The 17,357-nt window shown below is 56.1% G+C and overlaps 1 protein-coding gene and 1 long non-coding RNA gene across 7 annotated transcripts in view; one reads left to right on the top strand and one right to left on the bottom strand.

Annotated features, from left to right (window-relative positions):
- ANK1 (ankyrin 1) overlaps positions 1-15,644 on the bottom strand; it is a 135,575-nt gene extending 119,931 nt beyond the window's left edge. For all 6 annotated transcript variants that reach the window (XM_027765466.1, XM_027765469.1, XM_027765474.1 and 3 more), the window contains exon 1: positions 15,540-15,644. In XM_027765466.1, coding sequence (XP_027621267.1) covers positions 15,540-15,566 — 27 coding nt within the window. In that variant the 5' untranslated portion in view covers positions 15,567-15,644. The remainder of the gene's footprint in view (positions 1-15,539) is intronic.
- A 162-nt stretch (positions 15,645-15,806) lies between these two features.
- Positions 15,807-17,169, top strand: LOC114004518 (uncharacterized). The gene is made up of 3 exons (XR_003546655.1): positions 15,807-16,060; positions 16,198-16,348; positions 16,469-17,169. It is a non-coding gene; the product is annotated as an uncharacterized LOC114004518 (long non-coding RNA).
- Positions 17,170-17,357: the final 188 nt, after the last annotated feature.

Genomic DNA, 17,357 nt, shown 5'->3' with positions numbered 1-17,357 from the left:
AGCAGCACACCCAGGGCTGGAGGATGTGGAGGGGCATGTCAGAGCCACCTTCCTGGGCTTCCTAACCCTGGGAATCCAGCTCTGACCTCACCTTTGCTGTCCCCACCCCCGTCACCTCCACCCTCCCACATGCACTGCTGCGGGCTTCTGCAGGGGATGAACAAACACACAATCCCCCCAACCCGAGCGAAGGCCGCAGGCCTGGCAGGGGATGCGCGGGAGGCCATGTCCTCTCTCCTCATCCCACACGTCCAAGTGGCCCTTCTCTCCGCCCTGCATGGGAAGGGACAGAGCTAAGGGCACAGAGACCAAGACTCTGAGGACCCAAAGGAGCACAACCCCCTCTTCTCCCCCCCACCCCATGCGAGCCCCAGGCTGGAGATGGGAGGGCAGAAGTCACTCTGCAGGGGGTTATTAATTAGGTTGTCAGAGAAGTCTGGGGGCAGCTGTCAGCCTCAGGGTCCCTCCCAGCATGCAGGGCGGTGTGTGTGTGTGTGTGAGAGAGAGAGAGAGAGAGAGAGCACAGAGTCAGGGCAGAGCAGCCCTAGCTGCTCAGACCTGAGGGCCCAAGCTGGGTCAGGGCCAGAGTGGTAAGAAACAAGAGCGGAGCTGAGCAAAGCCGTGGACGTACACAGCCGGGATTTGTAGCCAGGGTCAAAGCAGGGGGCTGGGACTACTTGCTAGTCCCTGTGTAGAGAGAAGAGCATGTGGCCAAGCCCAGCGTCGACCCTCCTGGCTCTAGCACAAGGGGACCCAGCTGTCATGGGAGCATCTACCCCTGCAATGGGGCTGCTTAGTGGAAGAAAGAGCCAAGCATTCCCAGAGAGCCGTGACGCCAGCCTGGCAAACGTTCAAGGCCAAAATGCAGGGAAGTCTGTCGTGCAGGGTGAGGGTGCACCGGGCCTTCTGGGCTATGTATTTCAAACTGGGGGAGCAGAGCTGCTACTTCAGCCCCCGCCCAAGTCTCCAAGTTTCCTTTTATCTGTTTGCCACCAACCAGAAAGTCACCGAACCATTCCACTCCCAGTTTCCACCTCCACAAAATGAGATCTTACTGCCTGGGGTGCGTCACGCTGCATCAGCCCTGCACCCAGCAGGCCCATCCCCTAGACATCTGGAAGACCCTTCCCACCCCCAGGTAATTCCTAACACCCACCAGGACAGGGGCCGCCGCCTGAGAACCATCTCAGGTGGAAAACCAGACTCTAAGCATTTTATTTGAGTCAGAATATTATGTCCCCTAAATTAATTTGTACTTCACCTGACACAAGCGGAGTTAGGGCCTCTCTAATCCAATCTCCTGGGCAAATCTCAATGAATGAGGTGCGGATCAGGTCTCAGATTAGAGGAAAGGGTTCTAATCCTATTCTGCCTATAAAGTGTGGAGTATTCCACTGACTTGATCATTAGCCTCCAGCTGATCAGGAAGTCCCCAGATTTCTAACCACTGTGTCTAATGGTATAGGCATTTCTAAAGCGTTGTGCCAGAAAAAGCTCCTTTGCTTATCCCAGATCCATTTCACCTGATTGAATGGTTTTCTCATTTCCACGGAGAGCCGTTAAACCACCCATGCAAACTAGCAAAGCCCCACGGGCCCAGGAGGAGGAAGAAGTTAGACATTTGGCTAAGTCAGCCTGAAGTGCTGATGCTCCGGACTGAACGCAGCCCAAGTCTTCCTCTCCGCGCCATCTACCTGACCACCCTGTCAGAGGAGGGCCCTGTCTCTAAGGTCCAGGGAGTCCTCCTCGTGGTCCAGGCAGCCATCCTTCCTTTGAAATTCCTGATAGGCTTATGAGCAAATATCACCTTCCTCAGAGATCCTGAGAGCCAGGAAGTTCTTCTCATCTCAGCCTGCCTGTGCCCTCGATCCCAACCCCTTCCCTGGCCCCGCCCTAGGGACATCTCAGGGGGAGTCTCTGCTCTAGCCTGTGGCAACGTAATGGCAACTGGGGACTTTTCTGCAGCCTCTTTAGGGTCTCTCTCTTTTAATGTGCCAGAGGATGCGTCCCCTGAGAGAGACAATAAGAGAGAGAGAGAGAAAAAGGGAGAGAGAGAGGCGAGCAGGCGATGTAGCAGCTGTGACACTGGATTGCTACATGGTCGACTGCGACTGGAATCCCAGACCTGGTGGCTGGAAACTGCAGGTGCATGTGTGCCCAACCCCCAGGAGGAGAATGGAGGAGTACATGCATCCTATAGCAAAAATCTCTCTTAAAAGGAAAGAGAGAGAGAGAGAGAGAGAGGAAGCACGCTTCAGGGGCATGGTCACACGGCCCTTTCATTTCTCCTCCTGTTGGGATTCTGCCCCTCACCCCACCCACTCCTCCCACAACCAGTATGTTTGTCAAGCCTCCGGGTCTGGGATTCAAACTGTACTCAGCATGTGGGATCCAGCCTCCTTTAACTACCATGCTACAGGCTGGTCCAGTCTGTTCTATTTTCAGTGAGAGAGAAAGAGAAAGAGGGAGAGCATAAGAGGAGGAGGGAGAGGGGTATTTTTGACGCGGTCTCACCATCACAGTCCCCTGCCGCCCAGGAAGCCAGGGTTACAGGCGTGAGCTACCACACCCGGCCTGTTTTAGGCTGGTCTGGAATTTGAACCTGGGTCCCCCATGAGGCCTCAGCAGCAGTGACCTACTGCCTGTGCCTCCATGGCCGGGCCTCTTTCGTTTTCCTCTCCCTACGCCAAGGTTTCTCTCCAGGTCTTGTCCTCCGTGATTCCTGCCTCAGTGCACGCTCCGACGAGCTCAGTCCTAGAATGAAAATCGGAACTCCACCCTCTCGACAGAGACTGACGCTGTTTCCCGAAGTGTGTTCCCAGGAGCGCCAGTCCAGGGCAACCTCACCCACTCCAACCCCAAGGGCAGGCTGGGTTAGTAAACATGAAAAGGGCAAACCCATCCTCGGAAGGTCATGGAACAAACAGCGGGTTACAGCTCCAAGCAGCCCCGGAGATCGCGACGGACGGTGTTTAAGCCACTGTCCCCAGGAGGGCTGCACTAAACTCCTTATTTTCCCTCCATAGCACACTTTGGGAAAGGCCGTCACGCTCCCTGTGACCCATCTGGGTTAGTCTTGGCGCACTTCGATTTATTTTTCTGCCCTGTTCTTTCACCCTGACCCCACACTCCCCCGCGCCCCGGGCTCCCGGAGAACATAATGCAGCAGCTAGTTGTATTCAGTGACTCCTCCTGAAAGCTAAAGTCCTCTGGGATGTCATGAATCACATCCATAACTTCCTGCCTGGCCTGCGGTATGTTTTCAGCCCTCAGTAAGACTGCAAGGAAGTCCATGCCTCCACTGGGCAAGGGTACCTTTCAGATGACTGACGTTGGTCCCTACGTTCACTGACAGATGTGAAAGTCAAGGAGAAAAGCAGACAGGTTTTTAGACGCTTTCAGCATCCAAACATACCCGAATCGCTTCGGTTAGAGCATTCGTTTTTGCCTTGCACTGAAGTTTTCATACACAATATTTTGCACGTTGTATATTTTTGTATAGATTGTATATTTTTCCACTCGGGGCCAAGGACTTAGAGAAAGCCCACGGTGACCTTTTTGCAGATAAACGCCCTGCCTCGCGTCTGTGTTTTGAGTGGAGACGTTGGGGTGGCTCTGTTCCTGGTGCCCGGAGCACAGAGGAGGGCTCTGGGCCTAGGGGCCAGTCAGGGCTTGTGAGAGGAGCGGGCAGAGTGGGTGATGTGAGGCTCCCACAGACAGGACACCGTGATCCCGCCACAGCACCCAAGACCACCCGGCCCATTCAACAAGAGGGTTTCAGGGTCTTCTCTGTGCACCACCACCACGTGACGAGGGAAGAGAGGCTGGCCTCTGGGGGCCTCGCCACCCTTACACCCCCACAGTCACCTGTTTCTGCCACTCATAGGCAAGGCACAGAGTGGGTGCCAGCTAAGAACCCAGCCTTCAGGGACTGGCAAGTGGCGTGGTGGTTAGGGTGTTGAACTCCCACATGACTGACTGTGGTTCGAGTCCCAGACTCAGCAACTTGCTTTTTCACTTTCCCTCTCTTTCTGGTCAAATTAAAAAATAATAATAAATAAATAAAATTAATAAAATGATTCTAAAAAAAAAAGGAAAAAGAAAAAGAAAAACGAACCCTAGGCTCCAGAGCCAGCCTGCCTGGCTTCCTGCCTGTTCCCACCCTTACTGGTCACATGGCCTCGAGGAAGTTCACCTCTGTGCCCCGGTCTCCTCACCTGCCACGTGCAATGTCCTCGTGGGTCAGCCCCAGGACTAGGGAGTCTGTGGCTGGACGGTTCTCGGAGCAGGGCCTGGCTCAGGGCTCGGCAGGTCAGGGAGCCCACGCCACCTCCCCGCGGCCTTCCACCAGCTGCCAGTGCCTCGCTTCCTGCCAGGACCAGCCCCGGCCCCTGCAAACTGGGCTCCTCGCCCCCAAGCTCCCCTCCTTTTATTTGTATTGATTTACTTTTCAGAGTTTTTGTTTTGTTCTATTTGTTTGTTTGTTTGGCTTTAGGGCATGCGTGCTCACACAGAGAGAGACAGTGAGAGGGAAAGTGAGAAAAATCACCCCAGCAGGGATGGTCACACCGCAATTCCTACTCCTCCGTTCTCCTGGGACTCTGGAACGCACACACAAGTACACAGTATGATTTGAAGCTGAGTCTAGGACACAAACTATGGTCAGCCATGTAAGATTCCAGCATGTAACTGCTACACTTTCTGCTGCCCCCCCCTTAGTCCTGCCCTCTGGTTCCGAGGCACCCTTCCGAACCACAGCCGGATCCTGCTACATCCCTGCCCAGAATCTCCCGTCGGTTCTCGTGGCTTCCTGGGTCCCTACCAGGCCTTCGGGCCCACTTCCCAGCTGGTGTCAAACCGGCTCTCCTGCCTCTGCTCCCCACGCTCTGCCCACAGAATCCTCATGCCCTGGGGATGCCTGTCCTGGCCCCCGCCTCTGCGCATCTGCACCAAGTCTGTCCCTTTCAGCCAACTCGGAGGGACGGTCCCTGTGTAGCTGCCCTTGCCATCCTTGGCTTGCTAGGTCCCCTCCTCTTCTGGTTTCCTAGGTGCTTCCCCCAGCAGCAGACTCCCTGGTTCATGCTGGGTTACCGTGGCTCAGGGACGCCTTGCTCCTTGCCAGGCTTTTGACGGCTCTAAGAGCAGCCCCCATGGGCCACTTCAAGTCTGCAGCCCAGAAATGCCCTGGAGCAGGACCTGAAGGCATGCAGTGAAGGCAGGCCACGATGGAATCAGAGAGCGAGAATTGCAGAGGGAGGTCTCCAGATGCGAAAGGCACGAGAGGGGACCCTATAGGCAGCCCTGCTAGTCACCCCTGAGCCCAGACCTCTGAGCCTAGAGAGGAGGCCAAACTGCAGGGCCGGCTCCCAGGGATCAGCAATGTCTCTAAGCAGGGTGCATCTTCGTTGTCCAGCAAGCAAACAAAATTCGATGCAGACAAGCAAAACCAAGAGTCTTAACCTGAGGCTGCCTGTGCACGGCTGGTTCTAAATACACCCCGTTTTTCAAGGGCTGGAGACGCAGCTCCCACAGGCCATGTGGAGTGAGTGGGGGCAGAGAGGGCTCGGCGTGCTCCCAATCCTGGAGCCTGAGACGTGCAGACCCACCTGCTGACACCAGAGCCCTCTGTGGTCGTCGGTGTCACCCCCCAGCACCTTCCTTCTCAGAGGGACAAACAAGGACATTGAAAAATGAAGCAATTTTTCAAAACCCTATAGGAAGACAACCTAGATGAAGACCGAAAAGCCAACTTCCCATCCCCTCCACTCATCACACCCTCTACAGCTGGGTCTCGGCTGACTCGGAGAAAGACAGTGGCTCCAAGACGAGGCTGGTTCCCCAAGGGGAGGGGCAGCCGTAGCTGTGGGATGAGTCATTCAAGGCCACCACCTGGCGCATTGCCACGTGTTCCTCACACACGTGCAAAGGCAGAGTTGGGGCTCAGCGGGCCTTCTTTTTATTTATTTATTTATTTTGCTATAGGAAATGTGCGCTCATTAGAAAGAGACAGAGAGAGGGAAAGTGAGAAGTCCCTCCCACCCCCAGGCATGGCCATGCCATAATCCCTTCTCTTCCATTCTCCTCTTGGGATCTTGGGCTCATGTACCTGATCCAGTTTTCAAGCCGGGATTTGAACCACAGTATTGGCCTCATGGGATCCAGCAGTCTAAACCTCCACACCACTTGCTGGCCTGGTGATTCATTTTGTAACTCCACGAGCATCTACTCAGTGCCAGAGACATCAGAGCAGAGACGGGGTCACAGCTGGGTAAGGTCGTTGGTCTGAGAGGGCCCGGAGGACTGAGAGCACAGGAGAGGAGAGGCCTGCTCCGGCCCCGGGGATGAGCAGCACTCGCATGGGTGTCGGGAACTAGGGTGCAGCGGCAGGCCCACCAGGAGGCGAGCTCTCCTAATTGGTTGGCTAAGAAGCTCGGGGAAGCTGGGTGGACACCTTCGTGCTACCTGACGAGGCTGGGTGCACACAGAGCCATGACGACAGGGCTGAGGTCCCGCTCCTGCGTGTGGGGCAGAGTTGGGCTTTGCATTGCCATAGGCTGGTCAGAATATAGGACCTCCCACGTGCCAGCCCTCTGACATACATGCACCCCAGAACCTGGCCATGCTGGCCAGGAGCGACAGGAGCTAGCAACGTGTGATATGACAGCCCATCTGAGGGTAGGACAGTGTGGTCAGCAGAGAAGGCCTGCCACCAGCTAGCGTCAGACAGCTGGAAAGACAGGATGCCTCGCAAACAAAAAGCAGTCAGGACTGCTCATCCGAGTCAGACTAACCCGAAATAGAGAGGAAGGAGGGAGGAAAAGAAAGACATGACACCCCAGACGTGGCTACTGTGAAGGTCCCCCCGTACACCAACCCTGCTCACCCTGGTGGGGTGACTGACCCATCTTAGCACCCTCGCCCGTAAGCCTGAGGATGGCTTTGGTGCCTCTCCACGTCATCCCAGGCAGCTGTTGTCACTGGGATTGGCATGACATCAGGCAGGGAGACGCGTTTCCTACCCCCTTGTTGTTCCATCAGCAATTTGTAGCAAATGGCGCGCTCGCAGCTCGGGGCATGAATGATTCATCAGGCCTTGCACGGCCTTGAAGGCACGCTCGTCAAGATCACTCCCCCATTTCTCTGACGCACACTGACCAGGACCCTGGCTTTAACCCACTCGCCGATCAGATCCTCCTAAGGAGACAGAGTTCACTGACCCGAGAACACGAGTGAACCCAAACACGGGAACAGGGGACCCAGGGAGTCCAGTGTCTCCCTGTGACGTTGGCATGTGATGTGTGAGTCAAACTAACATGAAGTCAGTTCCCAACCCTGCTGGCCTCAGGCCTGGATCCCAGAGCACAGGGGTCCCTGGTTGAGCAGCCAGGTGACACCCCCCGATGACGACCTTATCCCATCATGCCTCGCTGTAGGGAGACTCGGCTTCCTCACCTGTAACCTGGGAGCAATTCCCTGTGTGCTGCCTTGGGCTGACGGGTGGCAGTGTTTAACCACAGAGCCCCTTGGCCAAGGTAATTACCTTCCGTTCCCCTCCATTGCAGGGCTCAACATTTCTCCCTGGTGTCGCGTTTTCCTAACTGGCTTTCACCCCAGTGGTTCTCTTCCTCAGCCTGCCGGAGCACACGTCCTGGGAGTGACATTTTCCTCCTCAAAAGCTTTGGTTACTCTCTGCACCCCCTCACCCTAACACCTGTAGAATCCGGTCCAAAGTCTTAGGCTGATGTTAGAAATTTCGGCAACCCAAGACCAGCAGATGGTGTAATGGTTACATCTCTAGACTCCCACGTAGTTGGCCGTGGTTTGAGCCCTGGACCCCCTGGCTTAAAATTCACGCTGGGTGCATGTGCATGCATGACCAAAATCCCAAGAGGAGAATGGAAGAGAAGGAATAGCAGTGTGGTCATCCTCCCTGGGGGAAGGGGTAATTTCTTTCCGTCTGTCTCTCTGTCTCTCCAGCAAGCACATACACCCTATAGCAAAAATATCTCTATAAAACAAAACAGAAGAAATTTCTGCAGCCTTGTCCTTAGCGAACTCCTCAGCCCTACCTCCTGCTATGGCCTACCACCAACCACGTCCCCACAACACCTGGATCATGTGCCTTTCCCAAACCCACCAAGCATGGCTACTCTTAGTGCACTTCATCCTGCTTCCTCCGCTTTGTGAAATGCTGCTGACTCCCCAAGGCCCCCTGGGCATTCTCTCCAAACTCCCCTGGCGAACTCGCTGTTCTCCTGCCCAGCAGAACGAATTCTTGCTGGCTCCAGCCTCCCCTGGTACTGTTTCTTTCCACAGACGCTGCACCAGCCACTTCTGGAGGGCAAGGGACCCTGTGTTTATGGTTGTTCCCTACTCTGTAGTTGTGCTGACCTGAACCAAAGGTGTGATGACAGTAGGAAAACCTTTTGTAAATTTACGAAGTTCTGAAGATGTTGAAAGTTACTGATCTAGAGAAGAACTTGTGAGATCCCCCCAAATTTATAGTATGGTACCCAACATCTGAAATGCGGCATTAACTTTTGTACCCCTCCACCCACCCCAGGGCAGTCGTGGGTGCCTTCAGTTTACAGATGAGGAGTGGAGGTTCAGGGAGGATAGCCTGGCCCAAGGACAGCTCCAGGAAGGTGCAGGGCAGGGACTCAAACCGGTGTCCTGGCTCAGAGCCCATCGGCTGTGCTATGCTGCGCTGCTCGGCTGGGTGCTCAGGCTGTCAGCCATCAGGAAAGTCCACCTGTCCCTGACGTCTGGGCACTGGGGCTGCAGCCCATGGGGAGACGGGCACATAAGTAACCCCAGGGCACGCCCGGGATGGAGGTGAAGGCGGCATCTGTCTGCAGCGTGCACGGAGCTAGACGTGAGCTGGGAACGTCCCCGGCCTTGGGCGGCAGGTGCTGTGTGCAGCCTTCGCCTCCTCATCTTGGAAGTGGGGTGGTGACGCCTGGCTTGTGGGTAGTCGTGACGCCACAGCAAGACGAGGTGGCAGAGGCCATGCCGTGCTCCTGATCCGGAAGCCATGCTGTTCCCCACAGCACCGGGTGTTTGACTGGCCAGGGGAGGGCAAGGCCAAACACCTGGGGGCACTCCACAGCCCCGGGGACGACAGGTGTGAGCAGGCTGCTCAGACCCAGCACAGCTCCGTCCCCTCATACGCCCACATCGCCCACTGGACCACATGCTCTATCCTGACAGGCCAGGCTGTTCCAACCAGGACTCTGATCTGTGAGGATCCGGGAAGGCAGCCTGGAGAGGGCGCTGTCCTGCCAAGGACCACATAGCAGGCCTCGCCTTGCGCCTTCCGGCCACTCAAGAGCCTGCCCCAAAGCCACCTTGTTTTGCCTAATCCTCACTTAATCCCAATAAGCAGGAACTCACCATCCTGTTAGAAAGGTTTAAACAGATGCGATTGATATGACTCGGACAGATAAAAGCCCTTTAAGGACCTAAGGAAGCTCTCTAGTGGTGGAGGTTGAGGCAGAGGGCAGACAGGAGGTGAGGTGTTTGGGGACGTCCAGGCACACCACAGAGACAGACAGCCACCCCAGGGACATGGGAGGGCGGGGCTAGATATCAGGCAGCTAGCTGTTAGGGACGGCCTCTAGCCACTCCCTCTCTTTGGAAAAGAAGGAAGCCCCAGGGACACCCTGTGACCCGCCCAGCTCACCCCACTCAGAGGGGACTTTCACAGCCCCCTAAGGGGTTTCCTGCAGTATCTGCAAATTGTCATCACCCTCGCTCAACACTCAACGGCCAGGCCAGGCCGTCAGGGAAGCAGAGGGTTGGACCGATCTAGCTGCTCCTCAGCTTTTGGGAACACTCGCTCCAGGAAGAAAACTGAAACCAGGGCTTTTTCTTCCCAGTGTCACTTCATAGTCTGCTATGGAATGGGCAGGACAGTCTTCTGATCAACACAGCCCCCAAGCAGGGCCCGAGAAGTCAGCTGGGGCCCAGAGCTTGCTCAGGAAGGAAAACCCTTCCTGACCTTCCTGCAGGGGAGCGGCTGGGCAGGGCCTGTCTGCTTGCTCTGTGCGTGCTGGCCCATCCACACCCAAGCTGCTCTCCAGGCAGAAGGCCTGGGCTCTCCAGAACCACTTTCTTTTAAAAAAATTATTATTATTATTATTATTGTTATTATTATTTTATACATGTAATTGTTATACATCGTTTAGCTTTTAAAGATAATTTACCTGACATGAAATATACCTCAGACCAGTCCAGTTGAGAATACTATACACGTCATCATCAACAGGTTATAAACCATTTTTGTGTCCTACAAAAGTCTTGCCTCTCCATTTTTTCTCCCAAATTTCCTTCTCTACACTCTTGCCCTCTCCCACCCTCCTTGCACTGTCTCCAGTGTCCATGACTATTTCCATTGCTTTTATGTCCTCCAGTCTTTCAGTCCCTACCATAGAGTGTGGACAGTCGGTTTATGCTAAATGGAGACATACAATGTCTCTCTTTCATAGCCTGACTTGCTTCACTCAGCAATAAATCTTCCATGTCTGTACACTTTCTATCAAATGCCAGAGTCTTGTTTTTTTTTTTTACTTTCTATCAAATGCTAGGGTCTTGTTTTTTTTGGCTGAATAGTATTCCAGGAAGTATATGTGCCACATTTTTTCAATCCAGTCATCTGTTCGTGGACATTTGGGTTGGTTCCATAACCACCTTCTCCTGTGTGCTAACCCAGACTCCCTGGCTGGCCAGCCAGGCCACTAGCTGAGGGTTGCATCCCCATCAGGTACTTTCCTCTGGGCTTTCACATCAGCCTCTGCTGGGACAGCAAGCCCTGTAGGTAAGGTGGCAGTCAAGAGTGAGGGGGAGCAATCCCACTTCTCAATAGGCATCCAAATGGAGATCTCTGCCTGTCAGAGAATGACAACCGCCCAGCCTGCCCTGGGCTGGTTCACAGGGCTGCAGTCCAGACTGGGTACTCCAAGAAACCGGGGTGATCGACCAGCTAGGGTCGAGGCTATGTCCACCTGCTTCTGCACAGGGCTGCGTGGAGAGCAATGTTCCGAGAGACAGATCCCTAACAGCCATGGTCGGAGTGAGAGCAGAAAGTGCTCAGGCCCATTCACAGGGTTTATATGCATCCATTTAACAGATACGTTTTCCGCCCCATGTTCAAGATCGTGGTTGAGGAAAGAAAAGGAAATGACTCCAGCGAGCGCTGCTGCCCTCCCCCTGCCACCTGCAGCCACCCTCCAGCCGTAGGAGAGATGACATCCCTGTAAATAAGGATAGAGGTGTAGACAGTGAGAGAGACCCCAAGGGAGTTGCCAATAAACTCAGCGAGAGTTCAGAGGAAGGAGGAACTACATTATGAATTTTTTAAAAATCCCAAGAGCAGAGTATCTCGAAAGTCATACACACAAATGACTAAAGCAGTAACTTTCAATTACAGGGTGGTGACCAAACTGGTGAAAGTAATCAATCAATTCTGCAAGTGCTTCATTGTTCGTTCATTAATGCGACTGCTTTTTAACGAGCACCTGCAGTGTGCCAGGCGCCACACGAAGTGCCAAGGATACAACAGCGAAGAGGCAAGCACACATGCCTCCGTGTGGAGCTTATAAATCTAACATCAAAGCTTCCAAGTGCAGCTGGTCTAAGGAACTGACAGCCGGGAGCAGTTCTTAGAGCAGGGCTGAGTAAGAAGCAGGCTGGAGAGGGCCAGCAAGTGTCATGGTGGTGAAGGTGGCTGGATCCCACATGGTTGACTACATGGTTCGAGTACTGGACCTGCCAAAATCCCAAAAGACAAATGGAGGAGAAAGGACTGTGGTATAGCCATCCCCTAGGTGCTTTCTCACATTCTCTCTCTCTCTTTCTCTCTGTCTCTCTCGAGCAAGCACATTTAAATAGAAATAAAAACAGCAGACTGGAACAGGGGCAGAACTGGGACAGGAGAGTCTCGTGAAGGAGGAAGGCCCACTTGGGAACGTGTGAAGCCGTTGAAGATTTCAGGCCGGGGAGTGGCACAGAGAGCACCGCTTTTCTGAAACCATCACTTGGGCTGTGTGTGAGGAAGGGCTGGGAGAGCGAGAACACCCATGGGAGGACATGCTCCTTTTCAGGACTTAGGGCAAAATCAAGGCTCCCCTCTGCACCAACTCTGCTTTCCTGCTTACACTCGAGCTTTTTTGAAAAGTATATTTATTTATTACATGAGAGAGAGAGTGTGTGCACGTCCCCAATAGGTTCTTGACACCGCAATCCAAGCCCAGCCTCCAGCCAGCCCGAGTCACGCACACACATACGTGCTGCGTGCTCAGGGAAGGGTCCATGTAGACCTAAGCTCCGAATCTTCCTACGTGGGCCAACCTCACAGAGCATTGTTTTACTGCCACACCATCTGCCACCCCTCATGAGTTTGTTTTTTGTTTTAAAGAGAGATATTTGCTATAAGGCATGTGCGCTCACTGGAGACACAGAGAGAGAGACAGAAAGTGAGAGATCCCCCCCTTTACCCCAGAGGAATGGCCACGCCGCAATCCCTTCTCCTCCATTTGGATTTGGGGCACGCACACACACACACACACACACACCTGGTGTGAGTTTCAGTCTCCAGATCTGGGACTTGATCTGTGGTCAGCCATGTGGGAGTCCAGCTCCCAACTCTAGGTCACCTGCTGGCCCCCGCATGAGCTCTTTGACAGCTCACGTTCCAGAAGCACAACCCACAGCCTGCTTTGTCTTCTCCAAGGCCCGCTGGGAACCAGGAAGGCTCATGAGCAGCCGCGATTCCAAATGACCACACGGCGTACAATCGCGATGTCATGGTGGCTTGTCTCCTTTCCAATGTGACCCGTGGTAATTTTTTAAGTGCCGAGCACCTGTGGCACTGTTTATATTCTCATTAAACCAGAGCACGCAAGGGAGAAGGGTTACCAATGGCCAGGGATGGCCGCGAAGAGGATCAGGCAGAACGAGGTCCACTATGCATCGGCAGCCCTGAGTACCCCAGAGGAAGGACACCTGGAAGCACGGCATGGGGACCCAGTGAGAACTCGGCCTGACACGCTGTATCGGGTTCAGTTTGGTCAGTCCGCTCCGGGGAATTTGGTTCCCCAGGCATCAGCGAGTCACAGAAGTGGTGATGCCAAGTCGTACCATTCGGTCAACACCAAAGCCGTCTGTTTCTTGTCTCAGCATAAATGATACGAGCCTCACGACGACACCCAGGGCCCCACAGTTTCTGCCCCCGTTACCCCCTCAGCCTCTCCTCCCTTCTCAGCTCTTCATCCTCACTCTGCCCCAGCCACACGGGCCTCCCAGTGACGGCCGGGACCCGCCTGCCCCAGGACCTCTGTGCTTCCTGTTTCCTCTGCTCCCGTCTCCAGAGCGGTGCAGGGTTCTCTCCCTGCCTCACCAAAGTCTGCTCAGTGGCACCTCCCGGGGTTTTCTCTGAGCACTCAACTTAAATGGCGCAACTTCTATATCTTTTTTTTAGAGAGAGATTTTTGCTATAGGCAAAAATGAGCTTGCTGGAGAGACAGAAATTGAGAGATCACCCCCCAGGGCGATGGCCAGGCCGTAATCCATTCTCCTCCAGGGATTCTGGGCACGCACACACATGCGCCCGGTGTGAGTTTTAATCTACTGGGTCTGGGACTCAAACCGCGGTTGGCTACGTGGGAGTCCAGTGACGTAACCCTCGCGCCATCTGCTGCCCCCCCACTTCTTAGGCCGCTAGCCCGCCCCAGCAGTTTCTCAGTCTGAAATGGATGTGCACTTGACTCCCTTGTTTCGCCTCAGTCTACGTCCTCCCCCTGCTGGGAGATGAGCTCCCACGACGTGGGGATCTGTTTCCTGCTGCGCTCCCAGGGTCGCGCCAGGAGCTGTCTGCAGGGCACTCCGTCCGCGTCTGCTAGAGGTGCCACACGGCCACAGGGCAGAGGTCCCCGGCGGCTCTGCCTTCAGAAAGCACTCTGTCACTGCCTTTCTTACTTTCTGGCAGCAACAAAGCCCCTGTCTTCCTAAACACGTTGCGTGCGGGTTATTCTCACAGGTCACTGCTTTCGCGAAGACACTGCAGGACCCCTCTGGGGTGCTGGTCTAATCAGTGTAACTGACCCACGAAGCCACGCGTCAGCCGAGTCCGTCGGCCCTGGTGACAGCCACACCTGAGCCATCTACTCCCTCTTCTGATTGTTTTTCATCACCTATGACCTTACTCAGGTCCCCAGCAGACACGGTGCCCGGATAAGGAAGCTGAGGCACAGGGCACGTGGCTCTCTCCGAAGGCTGTTGGGTCAGTGAACGTGTCACCCTGGCCTTAAACATTCTCATCAGCAGCCTGTCCTTATTCCTGCAGGACACGGGCTGCTCTTTGAGTCTGCGGGAAGTGGACATGTGACATGCAGCTTGGGCACGCTGCCCCCGCGGCCCCTGTGGCCAGGTCTTCCAGTGTCCACCAGCTGGCAGCCCGGGATGGGGTGGGGGACAGCGGGGGGCTGCAGGGGATTCAGAGAAGGGTGACAGACCAATGACCTCACTGACCCGGGAGCCTGACAGGGAGTCCCCCGTGTCCTCCACCAAGTCTTCCCCTCCATCCGAGAAGGCCAGAGATCCCAAACCGCTAAAAAGAGATTCGCTAATCCTGTTCTCCTGCACTGGGGTGAAGGGGGGCTGTCAGAGAAGCAGAAGAGGCGGTCTCCTGGCGGGACGGCTAGAGCCCCTTCCACTCGCTGCCCTCAGGGCTGGCCTGGGGACCAGCTCTGCTCGCCAACACCATCCCTCGGCTCTGCTCTGAGAACCGTGGCAGCCAGGCTGTGGGTGGCGATAGCCCTATCTTCCCAGGGGAGTCGGGCTAGGGCGGGGTCCCCGGCGGGCTTCCTAGCACCTCGCCGAGGCCAGCAGACCGTATCGGCCAGGGCCACAGCAATGCTTCCCCTTCCTTCTTTCCCTTCTCTGCCCGTAGTTAGCAGTGTAAATCCACAGTCCAGCATTTCCAGAACGGAGACTTGGTGGGTCTTTGAAAACCAGCAAGACCCCTTCCAAACAAGGGCGGCATGGCCCACGGCACAGTGCACCCCGCCCCCTGCCTCCCCCAGCAGGGCGGCTGGCCTGAGCGACACCCCTGAGCACCGTGCCAACCAGGAACGCAGCTAGGATCTCAGCAGCTCTGGATTGGAACTCAAAGATGGCGCTTCCCAATGCTCGCCCCGACCTCCACCCCGTGCCCAGAGCACAAATCGAGTCACAGGGGCAGAACGCAACGGGCCAGCCAGAATCTGGTCAGGAAATAGCAACTACTTAACCACGGACAGAGACCACCACTGCCTCTGGTGACCAGGAGAGAGTCCTGAGGTCACCAAGGGACAGAGCCCAGACAGGGCCGTCCCTGGGGGCCGCATGTGCACGCCCCTGACTGGCCCTCTGAGACCCAGGGCTCCCCACAGGCATGCCGCTGCCTGCAGTCCTTGCCAGCCCGGCAGCCCCTTCGGGGCGCCCCCAGCCCCCAGTCTCTCTCCCCCCTCCACAGCTGCTCCCGCCCTCTCTCCAGGACTCACTCTGTAGAAGCCCATTGCGAGGGGCATGCCAGCCTTAGTCGGGTTTGCTGGAAGAGCAGTCGGGGCTGCCGCGGGCACACAGCCTCTGCCGGGGCCCAGGCCGTGTGGGCAGGAGGCCGCAGCCCATAGGCTCAGAGGGGCCTTATCGGAGGCTGCAGAGCCCACTATCAGTCCCCAGGGGCTCCAGCCAGCAGCGGGCCAGGGTGGTACCTGCCTGGGGCTGCAGATTACAGGCTGGGACACACCTGCTAGGGCCGGTTGCCTGGGGGCAAGTGTGTGGGGTGCCAAGCCCTCCAGAGACTGCTGCCTGGGAGGCTCGGAGGCCAAGTCTGGGCAGTGGGCCTTGCTCCACCAGGGGAGCCTCTGGGCACTCAGTTTGCCCAGCCCCAGGCCTGCGGACATGGGGCTCTGTTCGTCACATGCTTTCATGGGGGGTGCACATTGCTAATTGCTGACTTGCAGGGAATGTGGGCACGACCTTAACACCGGGGCCAAAAATAACACCATTCCTGGAACCAGAGGTGAGTCCCCTGCAAACAGCCGCTAGGAGGGGAAGGGGGCGAGCCTGCTCTGGTGGCAGCCAGGAGGCTGGGGCTGCCCCAGCCCAGCTCTGTGGGCCTAGCTTAGGAAGGGTACTTCTGCCGCATCTGCCCATCAGCAAGGGATGGAGTGGCATCTGCCAGAGTGGCCGTGTCCGGCAAGAACACTGTGCCCTGGAATAGCAGTTGGTGGCTGGCAGAGGGAACAGGTGACCCACAGGAACTGGGCCGAGTGGACCGAGAATGCTGGTCTCCCTGGAACCTGGCAGGGTGAGATGGGTGGAGACTGAGGGGGCACCCGGGTAGGGCGTCTCCACGGTGTCTGTCGTAGGGCCGGTGGACACTGGGCTGTGGGAGTCAGCGCGTCCCCATTCCTCACGTGACCCTCAGCCTCCCGCTGGCCTGGAGCTGACGCAGGTCTCCGACAAGGCAGCCATCTGTCTTCAGAGCTTTGCTGCAGAACCACACGGACCCTGCTGGGAGGACACAGCTGCTGCAGGAAAATAGCACCGAGCGGCGCTCCAGGACCCTCAGGTCTGCACAGCTGCTGGGCCGTCTCCAGCAGGCTGGCCCTGGCATGGGGTGGGGAGAGCACAGTAGGTCCTCGGCCACACTGAGACTAAAAACAAGCCCCGCAGCCACTGCCTCGGGCACAAGTCCGTCCGCAGGCGTCTTCTGAAGCATGGACTCAAACAACGGCCAAGAAAATGCAAAAGAACATCACAGACGAGGTCATCTCGGGCAGATTTCCACAGTCCACCACGGCCGGGGATGCACTTGGCTGCAAACGGCGGGCCAGCTGGCCTGCACCCCACCCGGGTCGGGGTGAGTTTGGGGACGTAGTAAGGGCTCAGTAAAGACTTCGAGCCCCGGACTAAGCAACCTGCAGCGTGCGAGCCTCCCAGCTGGCTGAGGGTTGGATCTCTGGGACGGCGTGGGAACAGGCCGGGCGTGTGTGCAGGCAGGCCCACGATCCTGGCACACCGAGAGCTGGCAAGGGGGCATCTCAGCGTGGTCAGACCTTGCTGAGGTGCGCCTCTCTCCCCCTCATGCATGTGTGCTGTCATGAATCAAATAAAGGAAAAACCCTATCATTTAAAGATTTTGAGAGTGGGGCCTTAAGGGACACAGTGGAATTCCATGAGCCCAGAGGGGATGGCTCCGGGTTGCGTCCCAGGGCTTGCCTCTAATGCAGGTGCTGCAATCCAGGCTGCTGACGCCGGGGGTGAGCGTGGTGTGCGTGCGTGTGTGTGTGTGTGTGTGTGTGTGTGTGTGTGGT

The sequence above is a fragment of the Tupaia chinensis genome, unplaced genomic scaffold (assembly GCF_000334495.1).
Source record: "Tupaia chinensis unplaced genomic scaffold, TupChi_1.0 Scaffold000061_1, whole genome shotgun sequence".
NCBI classification, from domain to species: domain Eukaryota; kingdom Metazoa; phylum Chordata; class Mammalia; order Scandentia; family Tupaiidae; genus Tupaia; species Tupaia belangeri.
The sequence above is the reverse complement of the archived record's forward strand: the minus strand, read 5'-3'. Positions and strand labels throughout refer to the sequence as shown.